Source organism: Malaya genurostris, chromosome 2 (genome assembly GCF_030247185.1).
Source record: "Malaya genurostris strain Urasoe2022 chromosome 2, Malgen_1.1, whole genome shotgun sequence".
Lineage (NCBI taxonomy): Eukaryota > Metazoa > Arthropoda > Insecta > Diptera > Culicidae > Malaya > Malaya genurostris.
The window spans coordinates 72414619-72436186 of record NC_080571.1 but is presented as its reverse complement, the minus strand read 5'-3'; the positions used below and the strand labels follow the sequence as shown (position 1 = coordinate 72436186).

The 21568-nt window shown below is 35.7% G+C and overlaps 1 protein-coding gene across 2 annotated transcripts in view; it reads right to left on the bottom strand.

Moving 5' to 3' along the window:
• Positions 1 to 21568, bottom strand: part of LOC131432128 (proline dehydrogenase 1, mitochondrial) — an 83505-nt gene that overhangs the window by 28292 nt on the left and 33645 nt on the right. Inside the window, exon 2 of one of the 2 annotated variants that reach the window (XM_058598228.1) lies at positions 1616 to 1737. In XM_058598228.1, the coding sequence (XP_058454211.1) occupies positions 1616 to 1737 (122 nt within the window). Of the gene's footprint in view, positions 1 to 1330; positions 1453 to 1615; positions 1738 to 21568 lie in introns of both variants that reach the window. The other variant, XM_058598229.1, reaches the window with a different exon arrangement.

Genomic DNA, 21568 nt, shown 5'->3' with positions numbered 1-21568 from the left:
GAGAACGTGTTACATAATATCGGGTACACTGCTGGATCAATTGAGGTTAATCTGACGACAGGTTATCAACAATAAACTGATACGAATTCGGCTAATCAAAAGGGCGGCATTTGAAATTGAGGGGAGATTGAGGTCATTTGAGCTATCAGGACTGTTTCGCTAGTATCTGGGTACTTAGCAATGTGGACTATTTGTGAATGGAAGCGCTAAGCACTTGCCGACCATAAGAAATATGAAATAAGTCAAATCAACCCAATTTTCCCCGTCAAATCAACCAAAGTTTTCGTTCAATTTTCTTGAAGCCAAAGTCGCAACGGTAGTTTTCGGTCAACAAAATTAGTAGAATAGTTTGTTTTTGTTTTTTAAGATGTCGGAAATAATGACCCGACTAAGCTAGCCGAATGGGTAGTTGAAGTACTTTTAACAAGAACTCATTTTTGGTGTTAAATTGGTGAACAAACAAAACAATGTGACTGATAAACATCAACATAAAACGTGAACAAACGATACTGATAACAGACGAACAAATACGAAAACACTTATTAATTGCATCTGCCGGAATTAATCGAAACTGCTTATGTTTTCAACGAATTTTAACCAAATTCATTGTAACTAAAGCAAAAGTACTTCAAATACATGTTATAAGTAAAGTTGGGTTTAGATGCGAAGGTTTCGTGAAGGCTTTTAAAAAAATCCCCGATATCTCACGATTTTTTAAGGTCAGGTTCCTCCAAACAATTTTCAAAAAAAAACTTTAAATTGATTGAAAGTTTTGAAAGTGCACAAAAAACGATCGAAAATCGAAAATGGCCGCCATTGTGCTTTGTTTTTTTCCGGTGGAAATTTTTTATTCTAATTTCGACTATAACCAATTTGATACAGAACCACCAACAAATCGAACAAGTTTGAGTAGCTATTCTCAAAGCCGCCATATTAAAAAAAAAAGTTTTTTGTAGTTTAATATACGTACTTTTGTCTGTAAAAAGTATAATTTTGAAATATTGTTTAAAAAACAAGTGGATTGTTTTTAAAAACACGTTTTTTTTGAGGAACCTGACCTTAAGCAAACCCGTCGTAATAAACTTTGCAGCTGATCCGATCGGCACTCAAACTTCGCATCTAAGACAATCGCAACTTTGCTGTTCGCGAAAACTCAATTGCAAATTAAACTAATGAACACACAAAGTAAAAGAGAAAAAAGAGAAAATAGTAGAGAAATGGTTCAATTCTTGCGCTTCATCTGCTCGACGGAACACAATATGTGGGGAGGGATGTCGCACGAAAACGTAGGACTTGCTTTTCCCATTCTGACCCGCCCTCGGATAGAAACCTCTCAAGCGTCGGCACGATCAGGATTCTGTCCTCTCCGGCGACAAAGTGTCCGTAGAAGGTTGACTTCATCAATTGGATGAACAGTTTGTCCCCCATAATGGCTTTCGTTAGCTTCATGAGCTGCTCGCGGGATTCGGATCGGGATTATGGGCGATTTTTCATGCGACCCGAAGATTGCGGAGTGAACCAAAAAAAAAAAATAAAAAGAGAGAAAATAAAGAAACAAAAAGAGGCAGAAAAAGGAGAATATCAATATAAATGAGAACAATCGCTGTCTATGTACCTTTCGAGTGTTGGAGCAATTTTGAACTGATCTTCACCAGCCACAAAATGACCGTAGAATGTGTACTTCATTATCAGGGTGAACAGTTTCTCGCCGAGGATTGTTCGTGCCAATTTCATCAGCTATGATTTTTTTTTGTGTGTAGTGTTCCAATTTTGTTTGGTGGGTGATTATTGATATGGTGTTTTCACATAGACGGGTCAAGCAAAAGATTGTTTTTTGTTTTTGTTTTTCGTACAATTTGTAAGTTTCATCCAATCAAGAACAGACATGTTCAATAAAGAGAGAAAGAGAAATAACACTTGCTATTAGTTACAATGCATTCGTTTTTTTTTTGTTTTGTTTTGCGGATGATTCGGTCAGTCAATTCATGCTAAACAAGGATGGAGTAAACAAAAAGATGACAGTGAAAACAATAGTCAGCATTTGACGTACAATATAGTAGTCTTTCAGTCAATGTCCCAGTCGGTCAGTCTACACGGTCAAAACAGAGCTAACAATTTAAGCAGGTCAAAACACTAAACAATATGAACAAGGACAAAACCGGCTCGTTCGATTTTGCGAACTGAAATGTGAAAAACAATTAGTGGAATATTCACGGCTAGAACAAACCCGCATCTTTATCTCTCATCTATAACAGTAAATAGCCAGACAATATGACGTCTGTTTTATGCTAGGCGATATTTATTGCCTGGTGCGAACCGGCTTCTTTCAGTTTTTTTTGTTTCAAGTAGACAATATGCGTAATTATAGTTGGAATATATCGATAAATAGATTGTAGATTGTATAGTGTACGATGTACAATATCAAGTTATCAAGTTAGGACTATAATATGATACACAGAGAAAAAAAAATAAAAATAATCAAATTTGGGTTTCACAAAACGAATTATTTTATTGAAATAGTGGCAAAAGGAAATCTGGTTTGACTGCCAACATTGTTGCTTGAACCTACAGAACAAAATGAAACACAATTCTCAGTGGGTTTGTTTGGTTTAATCAATATTTTGATAAAAATAACAAATATTTTACTTACTGTCAATTATACAATAAATCTTATTTGAAAAATCTAACGATAATTGTAGTGCTTTAAATTTATCAACTTTTTAGTAATAATTTAGCAGTAATTAAATGAACTTAAAATTATTAGCTATTTCAATTAACGCTTCCCGATCAGATGGTAATAACAGAATTATAACAACTGGAGTAATTTATTTCAGAAATATTTTGTAACATATTTTGAAATATTTTTGGCTGGTAAGCTGTTAAAATAACAAAAATCATAACCAAAAAGTCTCTAGCGGGAACAAAATCGTAACAGATTTTGAAACGTTTGTATCTCAATTATTATTGAACTTGATATAACTACAGAAGTCCGAAAGCTGAAATTTATAACAATAGTTGTAATAAATTAGATAGCAAATTTAACACAGAAAAACTATATCACAGCCAACTATTAGCAATTCAATCCAAAATTGTTGGATGATTTTGTTTTATTAAATGAATAATTTATTTAGTGATCTGCTTTATTGTTTTAGTTTTTTGAAATTCTGATCATTATATTTCGATATGAAGTAACGGAAGAACTCATTTTTCCAATTAATGAACGTTATTATGAGTCTTGCAAACGAAAATAAAACATCATAACTGATTTTGTTATTATATTGTTATCATAAGTTTTACCTTTAAACTTTTTTCATTTGTTAAATATCTCAAAATAACACAAATTGTTATAAATATCAACTGTTCATATATTTGTGTTATGATTTTGTTATGTGCATCTGATCGGGTTTTGTTTGTTATAATTATACTTTTTTGTTGCTTTTCTCAAATAGAAAGGTTACGCAATTACTGTGAAAACCAACTTCTAAACCGAGGCCCGAAGGGCTGAATGGCTTGTACCATTCGATTCAGCTCGACAAACTGAGCAAATGGCTGTGTGTGTCCGTCCGTGTGTATGTGTGTATGTATGTAACAAAAAATACTCACTTTTCTCGGAGATGGCTGAACCACTTTTCATAAACTTAGATTCAATTGAAAGGTCCCATTGCTGGCTACTGAATTTCATCCAGATCCGACTTCCGGTTCCGGAGATACAGGGTGATATGCACCAAAAACATGGAAAATATGCCCTCACTTCTTTCAAAGTTGGCGATGTTAGATTTAAATGAAAGATCTTATGGTCCCATATCCTGCTATTGAATTTCATTTGGATCCAACTTCCGGTTCCGGAGTTACAGGGTAATATATGAAAATTGGAGAAAATATGTGCTATCAATTTTCTCGAAAACGGCCTAACCGATTTCCACAAACTAAGATTCAAGTAAAAAGTCTTATAGTTTCCTAAAAATTTATAGAACATTTTATCCGGATCCGACTTCTGGTCCCGGCACAAAAGTGTTACAAGGGGAAAACTACCAATTTCATGAGTATTTTTTCACAAACGATGGTACAAATACTAATCCCATAAAACTGTGTGATAAGTTCTCCTAGATTGCAGAACTTGTTAGTTTGAGGGCATATAAACTTTTCTCGGCACTACTGGTCCCCTCTTTCCTAATTCCGGAAACACCGAAAGTAGCGAAGAAAAACTCCAAAAATAGAACTCACTTCGATTTCTCATAAATGCTTGAACCGATTTTCACAAATATTAATTTAAATTGAAGCTCACATTATCTCAAAAGCTACTGTGAAATTCCATCTGGATCCGAATTTCGGTTACGTAGTTAAAGGGGGATGAGTGTCAATGTTTTCAAACCGCTATATAGAATGACAATATGTACAACAACGGTACGTCCCAAGTAGCACGTTAAGTTGCTGTCCTGTATTTTTCTACAGATTGTGCAATTTATCAAATTAGTTCATATTACTATTGTAGTAACTGTTGTGTTATGGAAAAAGCGCAATTTTTCTGTGTTGTGCAACATATCTTTAAGTTCTTCCGTTGTGACAAACATTTATTCACAATTATTGAGCAACTAATACAAAAACTAATGCATCGATCCCATTACAAATGAAAACAAGAATTGAATTGATGTTTATAAAAACATAGCAAACATAATTCTGATGAATAAGATTCACATTTGATTTTCAGTGCAACTGCTCGTAACACAAACATGGAACTTTAAAAATATTATGCACATAAATAAATGGTAATACTACGTATTGTAGAATTGATCACCTTTTCAGACGATTTTAATCATATTGATGTTTCAATTAATCTAAAAAAATTTGAAATAAATTATTTTCCAATATGGCATCGAGGGTAACAGTGTGTTGAAAAGAAAATGGTTCACCCTACGTTATGATTTATTTCATCTAAATAAAAGAAAATATAAACATGTAAATATTCAAAAGAGACATTTTTGTTTTTATTTTTATCAAAATAGTTGTTTTGACTAGTTGACTTAAACAACAATATAGTTTAGTCATTCATCTTAGTGAACCCGACATTTGTGATACGCACTGTAGGTATTACTTTGGTGAGCCCATGTGCTTTAGTTGAAAAACAAGTATAACTGTGAGAGTAACTATGATGAACTTAACTTTTCGATCAATATCTTTGAAAAGTGATGTCAGGTATGTTAATTTTTTCGCGAGATGAAAACCGAATACAAATTCTCTGATTTGATTTTTGTTTTCATTGCGAATGTAATGCTGTATTTCTGAAACTTTTATGATAATATTCTCATGTCGGCATTTTTTGCGTTCATTTCAAGCAGATAAATCTGGTACAACTTATTTGCAAGTTTCGAATTGTATATATGAAGAAAACTGCACACACTGACCAAAAATTTCATGAGGCAGTCAAGACAATGCGGACTTGGCAGCAAAATAGCTCAATTCGGCTTATCAGTGTTTGCCTTGCGAAGAGCATAATTTCACTATTTTTTTTTCACAAAAGATATACAGTTATTTCGGCATTTATTGTGTCTGATACAATTATGACAGCCATTTGGAAAATTTTTGATAAGTTGAACAATTGTTTTAGTTACTTCGTTTTTACATGACGATGTGAAAATTTTGGCCGAGCTTCTATAACTATTAGTGCAACGTGGGCAAGTTGGTAATTTTCTGTACAATTGTTTTAGATATACCTAAAATTGTTCTATAGTGATTTTTTTCGGTATTATCGTAAAACTTAACAGGTATAAGTTGTACAACCGATTTTAATATATTTAAAAAGCGTTTTGAACATATCTAACATAAAAATCATCTACTGCTACTGGTGTGTGATATTGGTAAAAGATGGTGCTGCGGTTGATAAGAATGTTAGCGACAAGTGCGACCGAAGGAATATAAGAATGTCAATGAATTGAAATTTATTTGAAAAAATGAAAATATATAGGAATTCTAAGCTTCGCGATGTAAATGCAATTTTCACAGCCGGTAGTGCAGTAATGCCGTACCGGTGGCGTAGTGATGTCAATTATAATATTAATAATAATTCTGCTACATGTTTCATGCTGCTGATTCATGCTGTTTAGCTTGAATTATATATGCAAAAGTAACAGAAACGAAGGCTTGCTTCGTTTGTTAGAATTTGTTTAATTAGTTTAATCGAATTAGAACATGAGATAGTAAGTCTAAGTTGAACTAAGTTCAAAACTGTTCCAATTTGTAGTTGCCAAACAAACCAAGTTCGGTCATCAGAATCCGATTTCGAAAGTATTGCAAATAATGATCATAAACTGCAAAAAGGATCTCACTCACTTTTCTTCAAGATTCAAATCGATTTTCACAAACTTATAGATTCGAAGGAAAAGTCTTACAGTTTTATATGGAATTCCTAAACTGTTGTGGATACTATTTCCACTTCCGAAACTACAGGGTAAACAGGATTTGTAGATTTTGTTAGATTAAGTCTGAACCAACTTTTTTTATATCTATTCAATGAACAGTTGTTTTTGCGAATTCCACAGTAGTATTTATGATATTATGAGTAATATGAGAAAGACATCATTACACCACCAGGTGGATTAAAACAGATTTTCTGCATTAACTTTTTTCCGAGATAGCCAAACCGATTCAACCATACTAAATTCCTGAACGTTTTTAGGATCTGACTTCCGATTCCGGAGTTACGGGGTAAAATATACAAAATATGAAAATATGTGTACTAACTTTTCTCAGAGATGTCAAAATCGAATTCCACAAACTTAGATTCAAATGAATGGTCTAATGGTCCTTTACGAAACTGATAAATTTTATCTGATTCCGACATCCGGTTCCGGAATTATAAGGCAAAGTATGTCAAAAATGGTACTTAGAGCGGCGAATCAAAAAACGAAAAAAAAAATATACTGGCCTCAAGATTATTTCAATCGGTAGTGATTATCAGTAGAGGCCCCGATAATAGTCATATTTTCCCAAATGGATCTGACATACTTTTCTCAGCGATGGTTTAACCGATTTTCACAAACTTAGGTCCTGTGATCCCATACGGAATTCTTAAATTTCATCCGGATCTTACTAACGGTTCCAGAAATATAGGGTAAAGTGTGTTAAAAAAAACGTGAAAATTTTTCTAAACTGGCCTCAAAACTACTCCAATCGATAGTTTTTTATCAGTAGACGGTCAAACGAACCGATTTCAGTTATTCTTTCAAGAATCGAAAAAAATTGTTTTTAAGAATACCACAGTATTATATATGATAGTATGATTGATATGAGAAAGGTTTTTTAACACCATTCGGGGGATGACAACAGGTTTTTTTTTAAAGAAAAAATGACTATTGTTTGTATTCAAAAAAATAGCACACTGTTAGACCATACTATCTTTCGTTTAAGTCTATTTTTTTAAAAATCTACTCAAACATTTCTGAGAAACTGAAGAGTTCCGTTTTATAGACCATTATTTCCGGTAGTTCCGGAAACGGGAGCTGGTAATAGCTGAAATCGGATCGTTTGGCCGTCAACTAGCATAACCTATAAATTGAAACATTTTTGAACTAAATTTAGAAGAATTTTTACGTTTTTGCATTATCGCTCTAAATAACAGGATGCAATTTCATACAGACTTCACTAATTGTTTCCGGAATCGAAAGCCGGATCTGGATAAAATTCTACATCAACCAACTAAAGGGAACATAATACTTTCCATTTAAATATGAGTTTGCGAAGATCAGTCTAGCCGTTTTTGAAATTTAATGTTCAGTTTGGAGCAGACGACCACTTTTCCTGTTCTTCCGGAACCAGCAACCAGGAACGATGAATCAACGTATTTGGTCATTAACTAACTATACCGGCCTAAATGAAGAATTATACGACTATTTGAATGTATTTGGCATGATTAGTATTATAAGGGATTGTGAGCAGAGTTGCCATTTTAAAATCTGTGTTTCAACTTGGAAAATCTGTGTACCAACTGTGTTGTATACTTTCGATCATAATCTGTGAAAAACCTTTTGCAAATCTGTCATTTTTATGAAATATTCATAAAAATCTGTAGAAATCTGTGAATTTTGAAAAAATCTGTGTTCTGTGACACAGAATCTGTGTGGTAAAATAGGAAAAAAAACTGTGGTTTTACAGAAAAATCTGTGAATATGGTAACTCTGATTGTGAGACTTTTCATTTGAACCTAAGTTCGTGAAAATTGGATGTGCGGCCTCTGAGAAAATCGAGTACACTTTTTTGGATCATTTTGCACATTTGACCCCGTTACTCCCGAACCGGAAGTCGGATCCAGATAAAATTTAATAGCACGCTATGTGACTATAAGGCCTTTAATTTGAATCTAAGTAGAAGAAAATTGGCTAAGCGGTCTCTGAGAAAATCGAGTGAACTTTTTCTTCGTTACTCCTCGTTTTACTCCGTTACTCCCGAGACGTAAATTCGATCCGGATAAAATTCAATAGCAACCTATGGGAACAAGAGACCTAAGTCTCTTGTTGAATCTAAGTTTGCGAAAATCGACTCTGCCATCCCTGAGAAAATCCAGTGCATATTTTTGTCACATACACACTAACACAGAAATTTTACGTACTTGTCCTACAGCCAGTTGAAAACCACAGCCTCTTGCAAATATGCTTTCTGTCTTTTTTGGAATACTTATATGTCTAGCGACTATTATGCCAAATAGCATAATGCCAAATGGCATAATGCCAAACAACAATCGGTTGGTTGCGGTTGGTCTGAAACTAAAAAATCCACAAAGGTGCTCTGGAATAAATTAGCTTCATACAAGAAAACTCAACCCTACAATAAAGACAATGAACCAACTTTTCCAAACAATACTTTATTTGTATACTTTTTTCGCACAATTTCAATTGTTTCATCCCTTTTCATGTCACAAATTTTGGAGACGATAAAAATATGAACTGCTTAAAACAACAAAACTACGGTAAACTCACTTTCTCATGGGTACTTCATTGCCCTAGTAAATAGCTGATGAGTAGACTAGAAGGGGAAAATGGCAGGCAGGAGGGAATGTTGTGAACTGTCTGTTTTGACATAATAAATTAAAATGATTACCTAGCTGTTTTCAGGATAGGTGCCTAGTGACCAATGAAGCCTATTCATATATCTTCATGTTTTCGTAACTAAAGTTGTGGCATCATATTTAAAACACACGTTTTCGGGACGATACTTATTTGTTACACAGAAAAATATACAAGGTACATTGTCATTTCGGGGTTTTGGAACGTCTTGGGTTCCATTTTGTACTAAAGTGCACATGATTAATTTTAATTATTTACGTTTCGCATTCAGCTCATCAGTGCATTAGCAGATTATGTTTACTACTGATTCCCCCTAAAATTATGTGCACTTTAGCACAAACCGGAACCCAAAAGCTTCCAAAAGCCCCAAATGACTACTATCTGTTGGCGGCCAGCATTGTACAGTGGGAAAAAACCAGGAATCCCGCAAAGAAATCGGGAACCATGGAAAAAGGCAACAAACAAGAGTGTTTCTTATGTAAAAAAATCCAAGAAATTCAATGGAATGGTTTCTAATGGCCGCACGAATCGCCATCCCGCTAGTTTTACCCCAAATGCCCAGCAGTTTTAGGGGTTTCTGTAGTATTTGTTCTGAAACTTGAAAAGAAATCGAGTGCGGTCTACTGAAATAGCTAGATTTTACGTGAAAATGTCTGGAGAATCGAATGGAAGCATGTACACTGGCCGCACGAAACGTTTTGGTGGCTATTTTACCCCATTTCATGATATCTTTTTGTAAATCGTCCTTAAATCTCGGTAAAACTTGTTGGAAGTTTACTAAATCTACACAGAAAGAAATAATGAAATTTACACAACATGTAAATCAATAGAAACATGGAATAGACATGGGTTGAATCGAAATTTTGATTGTAAATCTTCATCGATGCAAATCTAAATTGGATTGCATTGAATTTTCAATAAATATAACTGTATCTTTTAATTAACGCTTAGTTCTGCGATTAAATTATATTGAAACCTACAGAATCGTAAAGTAACTTTATGTTTAATTACCTGCTCCAAATATGTGCATGAAAATAGATGTAAATTCACAAAATATTTTTATCTGTGTAGCTTATCTTATGTAAAAAAGTCTGTAGAATCGAATGCCAGAACTTATACTTGCCGCACGAAACGTTTTGGTGGCTATATTACGCCAATTTCTCCAATCTGTGAAATTTTCATCTAAATCACCCTTAAGTCTTAAGCGAACCAAGTTGAAAACATACGAAAACTATCTTATTTTATGTAGAAAAAAAATCTGGAGAATCGAATGGAAGAACCTACACTGGCCGCACGAAATGTTCTGGCGACTATTTTACCCCATTTCTCCATTCCATGATATCTTATTGTAAATTCTAGATTCTTCCATTCGATTCTCCAGACTTTTTTACATAATATAAGCTAGATTTAGCAAACTTGCAAGAAGTTTTACCAAGATTTAAGGACGATTTACAGTGAGGATCTCATGAAATGGAGGAATTGGGGTAAAATAGCCACCAAAACGTTTCGTGCGGCCAGTGTGGGTTCTTCTAATCGATTCTCCAAACTTTTTTACATGAAAGTTGGCTATTCCAGAATACCGCACTCGACTTCTTTTCAAGTTACAGAGCTAATGTTAAAGGAAACCCCAAAACTGCGGTACATTTGGAGTAAAACGAGCAGTATTGCGATTCGTGCGGCCATTGTAAACCATTCCATTGAATTCCTTGGGCTTTTTTACATAAGAACCGCTTTAGTTTGTTGACCTATTTCAATTAGTTCATGAGTTACAGAATTCTTTTCGAGTTTTCATTGATTTTTTCTCATTGTGCATTGCCGTTAATTGGTTTCGTTACTTTACACACTTAAAATTTTATACATGTTATTAGATGCACATAAATGGAGCGTCGAAGTTCACGCAAATTTACGTGGAAGAACATTTAATATTGTGTCTAAAACTCTATGACATGAAATTCATTAAAAAAAAAAGAATTTCGTAGCAACCCACCGCGACTTGAACCGAGAATCATTGGATCGCAAGTTCGTCTGATAATCGACTGAGCCACAGAAGCATGTATCTGCTAGGCCGGTAAAAGGTGCATTTAAATTCATACAGTCGCACCTGCTAGTAGAACGCAAGTTACAGTCGAAACCAGTAAAGCTCAGTCAAGCTCATCTAACATTAAGTCATTACAAATAAAATCGTATGAAGGATTAATTTTTTTTTTCATAAATACGTTTATTTCATAAGGCAGTTTACATAAGTTTTTCTTCGCCGTAGCATCACTTTTACATAATATTCTTATCCTAATTTAATTCTAACATAGTCACAACGTTTTGCATTTATTAAAACATATTCTCTTATTACTTAAATATCATCTTAGGTAACTCGTCATTAATTATGAAATCTACTCGGAAATATTATTTGAACCAAACGATTAACTTCTATAAATTATAAAATAAGCTGTTATTTTCAGACATTTTGTTAATAATTTCATAAACTGTTTCGAGTTTGTTTGTATCATTACATTATTTTTATTCTAATTTAGCTATTGGTTGAACTCATGGACGCAGCTGGGATCAGAACTAAGTCTTGAAAGGGGCCTTCATTAAATTGAAACTCCAGTTTTCTTTATGAAATGATAAATAAGTTTCATGTATGAAAGGTCACGACAAGCAAGAATGTCTCGAACTGGGATATTGGATAGTCTACCTTGGGTACGCAAAGAATTTATTAGTTGAGATCTGACATCACGATACTCCACGCATGTCCAAACGACATGATCAATATCCCGATAACCTTCTCCGCAAGCACAATGATTAGTCTCGGAGAGCCCAATTCGAAGGAGATGTGCATCTAACGTGTAGTGATTGGACATGAGTCTGGACATCACACGAATGAAATCTCTACTCACATCCAGTCCCCTGAACCATGCCTTTGTCGATATTTTCGGAATAATTGAGTGCATCCACCGACCCAGATCATCTTTATCCCAAGAAGCTTGCCAGCTGGCAAGTGTTCTTTGGCGAGACGAGCTATAGAATTCGTTGAAAGCAATTGGTCTCTCATAAATTTCACCCTCAATAGCACCACGTTTGGCTAAAATATCGGCTCTTTCATTTCCAGGAATGGAGCAATGAGCCGGGACCCAGACTATAGTGATTAGATAATTATTGTTCAATATGTCGTTCAGGCACTGTTTTATTTTGCCCAGGAAAAACGGTTCAGTCTTGCCAGTCATGTTTGAGCGAATGGCTTCAATTGCACTCAGACTATCTGTGAAGAGGAAATAATGGTTTGGAATTAATGTGACGATTACACTCAAACTATAATGAACTGCTGCTAGCTCTGCTATATAAACAGATGCAGGTTCTTGAAGCCTAAATGAGGCCGAAACATTATTGTTGAACATACCAAACCCTGTCGCTTCTTCAATTCGCGATCCGTCCGTGTAAAACATTTTCTCAGAGTCAACATGCCTGAACTTACTTGAAAATATTTTTGGGATTTCCGTAGAACGTAGATGATCCGGGATTCCACGCACTTCGCGCTGCATGGATGTATCGAAAAATAAAGTTGAGTCAGGGACATTTAGGAGGCTGACACGGATAGGAATATATCTTGAAGGGTTGATTTCCTGTGACATATGGTTAATATATACTGTCATGAATTTTGTTTGAGATCGAAGCTCGACTAGTCGTTCGAAATTATTAATTACCATGGGATTCAGCACCTCACATCTTATTAGCAGGCGTGATGAAAGCTCCCAAAATCGATCTTTTAATGGAAGAACTCCTGCCAGAACTTCAAGACTCATTGTATGTGTCGAATGCATGCACCCTAAAGCAATTCGCAAACAACGATACTGAATTCGCTCCAGTTTGATAATATGAGAGTTTGCAGCGGAACGAAAGCAAACGCATCCATATTCCATCACTGAAAGTATCGTTGTCTGATACAATTTTATTAGATCTTCCGGATGAGCACCCCACCAAGATCCTGTTATTGTTCGAAGAAAATTTACTCTTTGTTGGCATTTTGTTATCAGAAACCTAATGTGTCCTCCCCACGTGCATTTGGAATCGAACCACACCCCGAGGTATTTAAAAGTTAAAACCTGTTGGATCATTCTTCCCATCATATGGAGCTGAAGCTGCGCGGGATCATGCTTTCTTGAAAAGACGACTAACTCTGTTTTCTCCGCAGAGAATTCGATACCAAGATGAACAGCCCAATCGGACAAGTTATCTAAGGTATCTTGCAATGGTTTATGCAGATCAATAGCTTTGGGTCCAGTAACTGAAACCACGCCATCATCTGCCAATTGTCTTAGTGTACATGGGGTTACTAGACAGCTGTCAATGTCATTTACGTAAAAATTATAGAGGAGCGGACTGAGGCATGAGCCTTGCGGGAGACCCATGTAACTATTTCTGAGTGTTGCCAAATCGCCATGTGAAAAATGCATGTGTTTCTCTGACAAAAGGTTGTGCAAATAATTATTTATAACCGCTGGGAGTCCATTTTGGTGAAGCTTGTCTGAAAGAACATCAATGGAAACTGAATCAAATGCTCCTTTAATGTCTAAAAATACAGATGCCATTTGTTGCTTTTGAGCGAAGGCAATTTGGATGTCAGACGAAAGTAATGCAAGGCAATCATTCGTCCCTTTATTTCTACGGAAGCCAAACTGAGTATCTGACAACAAACCGTTCGTCTCGACCCAAGTGTCGAGACGTCGTAGAATAATTTTTTCGAACAATTTTCTGATGCAGGACAACATCGCAATGGGTCTATATGAGTTGTGATTGGAAGCTGGTTTCCCCGGTTTTTGAATGGCGATAACTTTCACTTGTCTCCAGTCAGGTGGAACAATATTTTGCTCAAGAAACTTGTTGAACAATTCCAACAAACGTCTTTTTGCGAGGTTGGGCAGATTCTTCACCAAGTTGAATTTAATTCTGTCTAACCCTGGAGCGTTATTGTTACAAGACAAGAGTGCTATAGAAAATTCCATCATTGAAAATGGGTTATTAATAAAACCATTATTTGGAGGAGATTCCCGTATAATGCTCTGCGTAGGAACAGAATCTGGGCAAACTTTCCTAGCAAAGTCAAATATCCAACGGTTCGAGTATTCATCACTCTCATTGCCCACGTTACGATTCCTCATTCGTCTGGCCGTGTTCCAAAGAGTGCTCATTGAGGTATCTCTTGACAAACCTTCGACAAAATGTCTCCAATAGCTACATTTTTTGGCTCGAAGTATGCTCTTGTACTTGGTTTCTAAAACCATAAGTTTTTCAAAATTCTGAGGAGTTCCTCCTCCCCGTTTTAGAAACGTCTTGCAAGCATTTTGTTTTGCGAGTTTAGCCTCTGAGCACTCTTTGTCCCACCAGGGGTTGGGAGGCCTTCTGTTAGTCGTTGGCCCAGGAAAGCGTTTAGTTTGGGATTGTTCTGCTGCCTCCAGAATCGAACAAATGAGGAAGTCATATTCTTCAAGTGGAGGGAGCTCTTCCATTGAATTCAAAATACTAGAGATACTACTTTGGTATTTAATCCAGTCGATATTTTTTGTCAAATCATATGGAATACTAGCGGAAGTAGCAATGCAATTGCTACTGCTAATTGAGATGATGATTGGTAAATGATCGCTACCGTGTAAATCAGGCAGTATTTTCCAGGTGCAATCTAGTCGAATTGATGTTGAGCAAAGAGATAGATCTAATGCACTTGGGCGTGCCGGAGGTCTTGGGATCCGTGTCATGCTACCCATATTTAATACCGTCATGCTAAAATTGTCACAAATGTTTTGTATTAAAGATGATCTGCTATCATTGTAAACGGAACCCCACATAATACCGTGCGAATTTAAATCCCCCAGAATCAATCGTGGTGCAGGAAGGGCTTCAACCATTTCATTAAGCTGTTGCTGTCCAACTTGTGCTTTTGGAGGAATATAAACCGAAGCTATGCAAATATCTTTGCCTTTAATGTTTATTTGGCAAGCAACAACTTCTATACTAGAAGTTGAAGGGATGTTTAATCTATAAAAGGAATAGCATTTCTTAATTCCCAAAAGCACTCCACCATACGGAGAGTCTCTATCGAGACGTATAATGTTAAAATCATTAAAATTTAAAGCTATGTTTGAAGTAAGCCATGTTTCGCATAAAGCAAATACATCACATTTTTGACTATGCAATAATATTTTAAATGAATCAAGTTTTGGCATGATGCTTCGACAATTCCACTGCAGGACAGTGATTGTATCATTTGCGACGGGTGATAAATTATCCATCAAAAGATACAAAACCTGAGACAATTGGCCATTGAGCTGATAACTGCTTCAAAAAGGTTCTAGCTATTGGAAGGAATGCCATTATGAGGGTCGTTAAGGGTTCAGATATATTGAATGCTGAGAAAATCCATTCAACAATTTCCGAAAACTTCAGTAATCCTGTTGGTGGCTGTGAAATGGAGCCCACTGGATTATTATCTTTTTCTGTACTAGATCCTGGATTGGTTTGTGAATTTGACAAACCAGGAGGCACAGTCTTTGGTTTTGACTTTTTTTGTTTAACACGGGGATCTTTTTTTGAAGATGAAATTTTAGGTGTCTTTTTTGGTAATTTGGAGGAAGACTTCTTTCTCTTAACTGACCCTTGGGTAGCGATAAACGAATTACCTTCACTATTTTCGTCAGAGTCAGAGTCCTCTGGTTCCTCTAGATTTGAAAACCCGTTTTCGGTTTCCAAAGGGGGGACATCAATGACCGTTTTAAGCATTTCTGCATATGTGCGCTTAGACCGTGCTTTTAAAGAAAGCTTAATTTTGTCTTTGTGCACTTTAAATGCAGTGCATACTGAAATATCATCATGAGGACTATTCCCACAATAAATACATTTTTCAATTTCCTTGTTGCAATCATTATCTTTATGAGGCCCTTCACACTTAATACATTTTGGTTTATTACTACAGTAAGTAGCTGTGTGGCCGAATTTTTTGCAGTTCGTACAATTCATTACATTTGGAACAAAAAGCCGAACAGGGAGGCGAATTTTATCGACATAGACATGGGACGGCAACGCAGACCCGGCAAATGTCACTCGAAACGAGTCTGATGGGCGATAAACTTTTTTTCCCTCTTCATGAACTACTGAGTACAGTTGTTTGCACTCCAGTATTTTCACACCCTCAAGCATAGAGTTCTTGAAACGACCAACACCATGCTTGAGTAAATCATCTACCGAAAGACTCGCTTCGGTAACAACACCGTCAATTTCGACATCTTTGGAGGGTATGTAAACTTTATACTCTTTATTGAAATGTTCCGAAGGTATGAAGGATTAAGTCACCAGTAAAATTCAAATTTTTTTTGGAGTGTAGGCACGTCAGAAAAGACATTGCACCTTTAGTGTGAAACATACATGTTTTTCGAAGTAAAATCTCCTGCAGACGAAAAATATTGTTTTGTTGAAAAACAAGGTTTTTACCGAGTGAACGAAGTTAATAAACCAATATATAAATATGCACTATTTCCTTCGATCAAACCACTAAATATCATTTCTACGCACTTTGTTACAATTTACAAAAAAAAAAATCATTTTCCCGCACATTTTGATTGGGATATTCCCGTGCATTATTTTTGGTTTAAAAAAACATCTACGCGATTTCTTGTAACAAAAGTGTTGTTTTGCATAAATGTAATCAAATAAATCATCTTTTGAAATAATGCTTAAATACTTTAAAAAAAAGTGCACAACATTACTCCTTTCTACTTTACATCTAGTAGCAGGGCCGCCGAGTGGGAAGAGGGAGTGCGTGACATATCCAAGGGCCTGAACTTTTCCAGGGAGCATGGATATTCGAAGATTTTTATTCTCCATAATAAAAAAAAATATTGCGAATAAAAACACATTTGGCATATGAATTATTTTGTAAAATTAATAGAGCTGTGCGCCGCCGCGCCACGCCGCCGCCGCCGATAATTTCGACACGCCGCCAATTTAAGAAAAAGATGATCAGCGCGCCGGTTATCCCATTTTAATCGTGCCGCCGATAATATTACATCAGCCGAAAAAATGATTTGATCAATGTGGAAAATTGTTTACAGTTTTCATGAAAATTCATTGAAAATTGCAGTACAGTCACTTTCCTCCTACTTATACTGAAAATCAGTAGTACCGATGTCAACCGAAGCCAATGTCATTTGATTCAAAGTCTATTTTCTGTCTTTATTTAAAAGGTTTTGAGCTATTGGCACATTATCGCAACATTATCGGTCGCGACATCTGAAAATGAAAAATGGAACCAAGAAAAGAAGGGTTCTTCCGAAAAAAATAAATAATGTTAGGTTTTTTCGGATTACATTTTTTTTAGAAACCAGTGTAGTGTTGATTTCTCGGGTCCTAGAATGTTTAGCGATCGAGTACCATTTATTTTGGATACTTTATTTGTTATTTCCGGGCATTTGAAAAATGGTATTGAACAAAGTTTAATGCTCCATTCTAAAAAAACGTTAGTTTTCGCACAATAAATTAAGATCAACGTTACTAACTCAAAGTAAAAACATTTTCTTCTACTTCTACTATGACTTTTCAAATGAATTTACCCGTTTTTATAAGAAATCGTTACAAATGTGAAGTAATTAAAATTTGAATTTGTTAATTTGATATTATTTTTGATATCTGATACATGATAATTATCAACTATGTAAAAAGCGGTTTGAAAAATAGTTCCGAATAAAACTTCATGTTTCTTGCTCATAATAAAAAAAAACTTTGTATATGAATGAAATATTTATTTAAACAATAGTCAACCATCTCCAAATAATCGCACTTATACTCATCTCAATTTCTCTTCTAATTCGATGCATTCGAAACCATTTACCATCTCTATTCACTACGTTGGCTTTAATGGATCACATAAACATTAGGATCTTTGATTGTAGGTCGACAAACCAATAAGATAGAGAAATTGTCCTGTGTGAATCAATATTAAAATTTTTAATATGTTTATAATTGATTACGCCGAATCGCGCCGCCTCCGCCGCCGATGTTTTCAGGAAATGGCGTCACGCCGATTCGCCGCCGCCGCTGGTCAAAAAGACGTTTCAGCCGCCGATGTTGACAATTTTGATCGGCGCACAGCTCTAAAAATTAATGTGTTTAAAAATCTCTTAATTCGATGATATTCGCATGCCCATAAATTTTTATAAAACTTCGACGTTCCATTTGAGGAAATCGAAATTTAGCGGACTTTTGCTAGAGGTTGGCGGCCATATTGAAAGGGAGAAACTGTCACTACATGTGCATCACATGCAGCCCGTAATATTGCATTCCTTCCGGGCCCGAATTGTTTCTCGACGGCCTTGATTAGTGCATGTCAGTACTGCTTAATTTGGTAAACATACAAACCTCCTCAAATTCAGGAATGAATTTTGATCTTGAAATGTAAGTTTAGATATAAGAAATGCATCAGAAATACTGTTCATCAATTTGCATGCACGAAGCATTTCACGTGGAATTAAAATAAGAATATTGTTGAAAACATTAAACCCAAAAACTGGGTTTTCTGGCTAAACAATTCCTGAACTAAAGCTAAAAAGGAAATATCGTTTATAAAAGAATGGCAATCTTAACTGTATCGATTAGAGTTTTGTATATTCGAACCATAGTACTAATTATACAACTCCCAGAAACACTAAATGCATTGAATCATTACATGTCTCACGAATGTTGAAAATTAGAAACATTCACGGTGTAAGTCCGTAATATATGTAAAGACCAAAGATACTCTGCTCATAACTAACTTAGGACCTGTTGTTCCCGGAACAATCTACGATATAGAACCAATTCTGTGGTTGTCAAACGGCCTACAAATAAACCGTGGCCGCACTATTTGGAAAAGTGTATACTGTTTCCATCAGACGAAGTAATCTAAATTAGTTTAGTATTTTTGAAAAGAACAATACTGATAATTCAAGCCCGTGAAGTCGATCATTATACTTATATTAAACAGAAGCAAAATAGACTTTATTGCAAAGCAATTCTTTCAATTCGATAACTTTTACTGCGTTCACACGAACTGTTAAAAAACAAGAGCATTCGTCAGGCAATTGAATCTGCGAAAAGAACAATCATCAACAAACTCGTTTAGTGCATGTCACATTTAATGGTCATCTAGTTCGAGGAAGTTGTTGGTCAACGCAGGTCAAAAAGAAAACTGGCTTGAGTTATGCAGCCGATGAATGAAAACACAACCCGAGTGAACAGGACACTCTCGTCACGATGATAAAAATCGATTTATCTAGTTAGAACCAACCAGCATTTTTTGAAAACGTGTGTGTGATAGGAGAAAACGAGTTGCGTCAACAATTTGCTATTTTGGTGAGAGATGGGATGATTCGTAGCGATAACAGCATCCCGGTTAAAACTGGATTTTTGCCAGTTTTCAGCACAACTCTGTTAATCATCCAAATATTGACTAGCCCATCCCGGAAACAGAACTATTAGCATTGACTCCAATTGAATTCTGCGCATATATAACAATTTGCGCAACAGTTCGATTCCCCCTAGTAGAAATGTTTCATTAGTAGAATGCGCTCCATACTACGGACCGTGTTTCATATTATGATATTTATGTTTATTAACAATGGCTAACTTTTTCTGCTGTATGTGCAAATAGCAAAAATCTTATCCACACAGAAATAGCGGCGAATGCTTTTTACGGTGAGAGTGAATGAGTTACTCTCCATCAACGCACCAATGTCACATTCACCGGTTGTCAAGGTCGAAAAGTAATCGGATAAAGAAGAATGATAAAAAAATACTGAGTCATTAAACTGGCTGCTACCGTTTGTATCGAGACATAAAGATCAATTTATTTTCACCGTAAAACTGCTGATGAGCATCGTTGGTTGTATTTCCGTCATAATTTAATTTTTGGATTATATTAAGTATTTATTAGAACATTACTTTATTTTGAAAACAGTATGCATCAATTCTTTTCTGCTGTGCCCTGAAGTTGTACGGCGTATGAATTACTTGGTTATTTTCACAACAAGCTGTCATGTCATGATAGTTTTCACATTGTCATGATGTTTTTTTCGTACTAGTATTTAGTTCAATGGAGATACTCAGTACCAGAATCTTACAAATACTAGGTGTACTCCTAATTAATGTCTGTTATTCCGGTAGATGGAATTCGAAGTAAACATTTCAAAACGACCTTAGAGCAACTCACAGATTCTCTTTGTTTGCTTTCTCTTTCGACCATATCTACAATATTATACAAAGAAATTTGGTTTGTTTGACCTTATGGAATGTTCACGTCGAACTCTATGATTTGTTTTGCCATTGGAAAAACATAGGTATCATTTCATTTCGTTTTATTGATAGTCCAAACTGTGAATGACGTTTCCAAAAAGTTATTTTAATCAGCTTATACCGCGTGTCAGAGATGTCGGCGCACGAACCAATTTTCGATAAAAATGTGAAGCGAACGGCGCATAAAAAAATACAAACGGTTCAATTCCTGATGCGTATAACTACCTTCACAAAGATATTAACGAATCGCACAAAGTGTAAATTAATTCGATTGTAATTTTTGTTTTAGAAGGAGCCAAAAAAGTTTAAAAAATCAAACGCGTATATACTAATTGAATAGCGGAAATCCTATGAAAACCGTTGTCTCTTGTGCGAGGAAAACGGCGCATGAAATAAACCCGTAGAAGGTGCACTTGCGGATGTGCACAGCGACCTTCTCTACGGTGTTTTCGAACTGACCAGAGTGCAAGCCAGTTCGATACTGACTCTCGTTTGATGCATGCGACTTTCTTGAAATCTTTAATCTTCGAAAGAAAACTATGAAACTATGAATACGAAACTGTCGTCTCTGTTAGAGGAAACCATGATAATTGGAAATTTAATTGTATCTACTCAAATGGCGTAGAAATATTTCCAAGCAGGATGATGTTATGATTTTCAAAATTGGTTGAGCTCAAAACCTGATCACTGTTTGTACAGTTTTAAATTCCATATTTTGAATTCGCATAGAGAACAAAGACTTTTCGTGAGAAATCGTATTCTAAACATCAGAATATGATGCTACAGCTCTTCTTCTTCTATCTGGTTGACGTCACCTCACTTGAGATGACGCTGATTTGATGACACAGCACTTCAGGATATATTGCCAGCTAATTTCATTTATATTCCAATGGACGCTGTTTGGCTACGTCGAATCGTCAAATTACGGATAAAAACTCTTTCTTTCTCGCGAAATACTCGAATTTTCTCCGCATCGTGTTAACACGTGCTCACCCGTTGAGAGTTTCACCGGAAGTGGATGCTACAGCTCAAGAGCAATGACATTTCTGCTGGTGACGTTTCTTCTAGAAGTAGCCGCTCTCGGAATATTGAAACTTCAATGTCCCACGACAAAGAGCCTAACTGTAAATGACAGCCTCTCTTCGTTTACTTACTCTTTTGATTATTACGGAGCCATTACTGCAACTTCTCGAAAGTTTCCA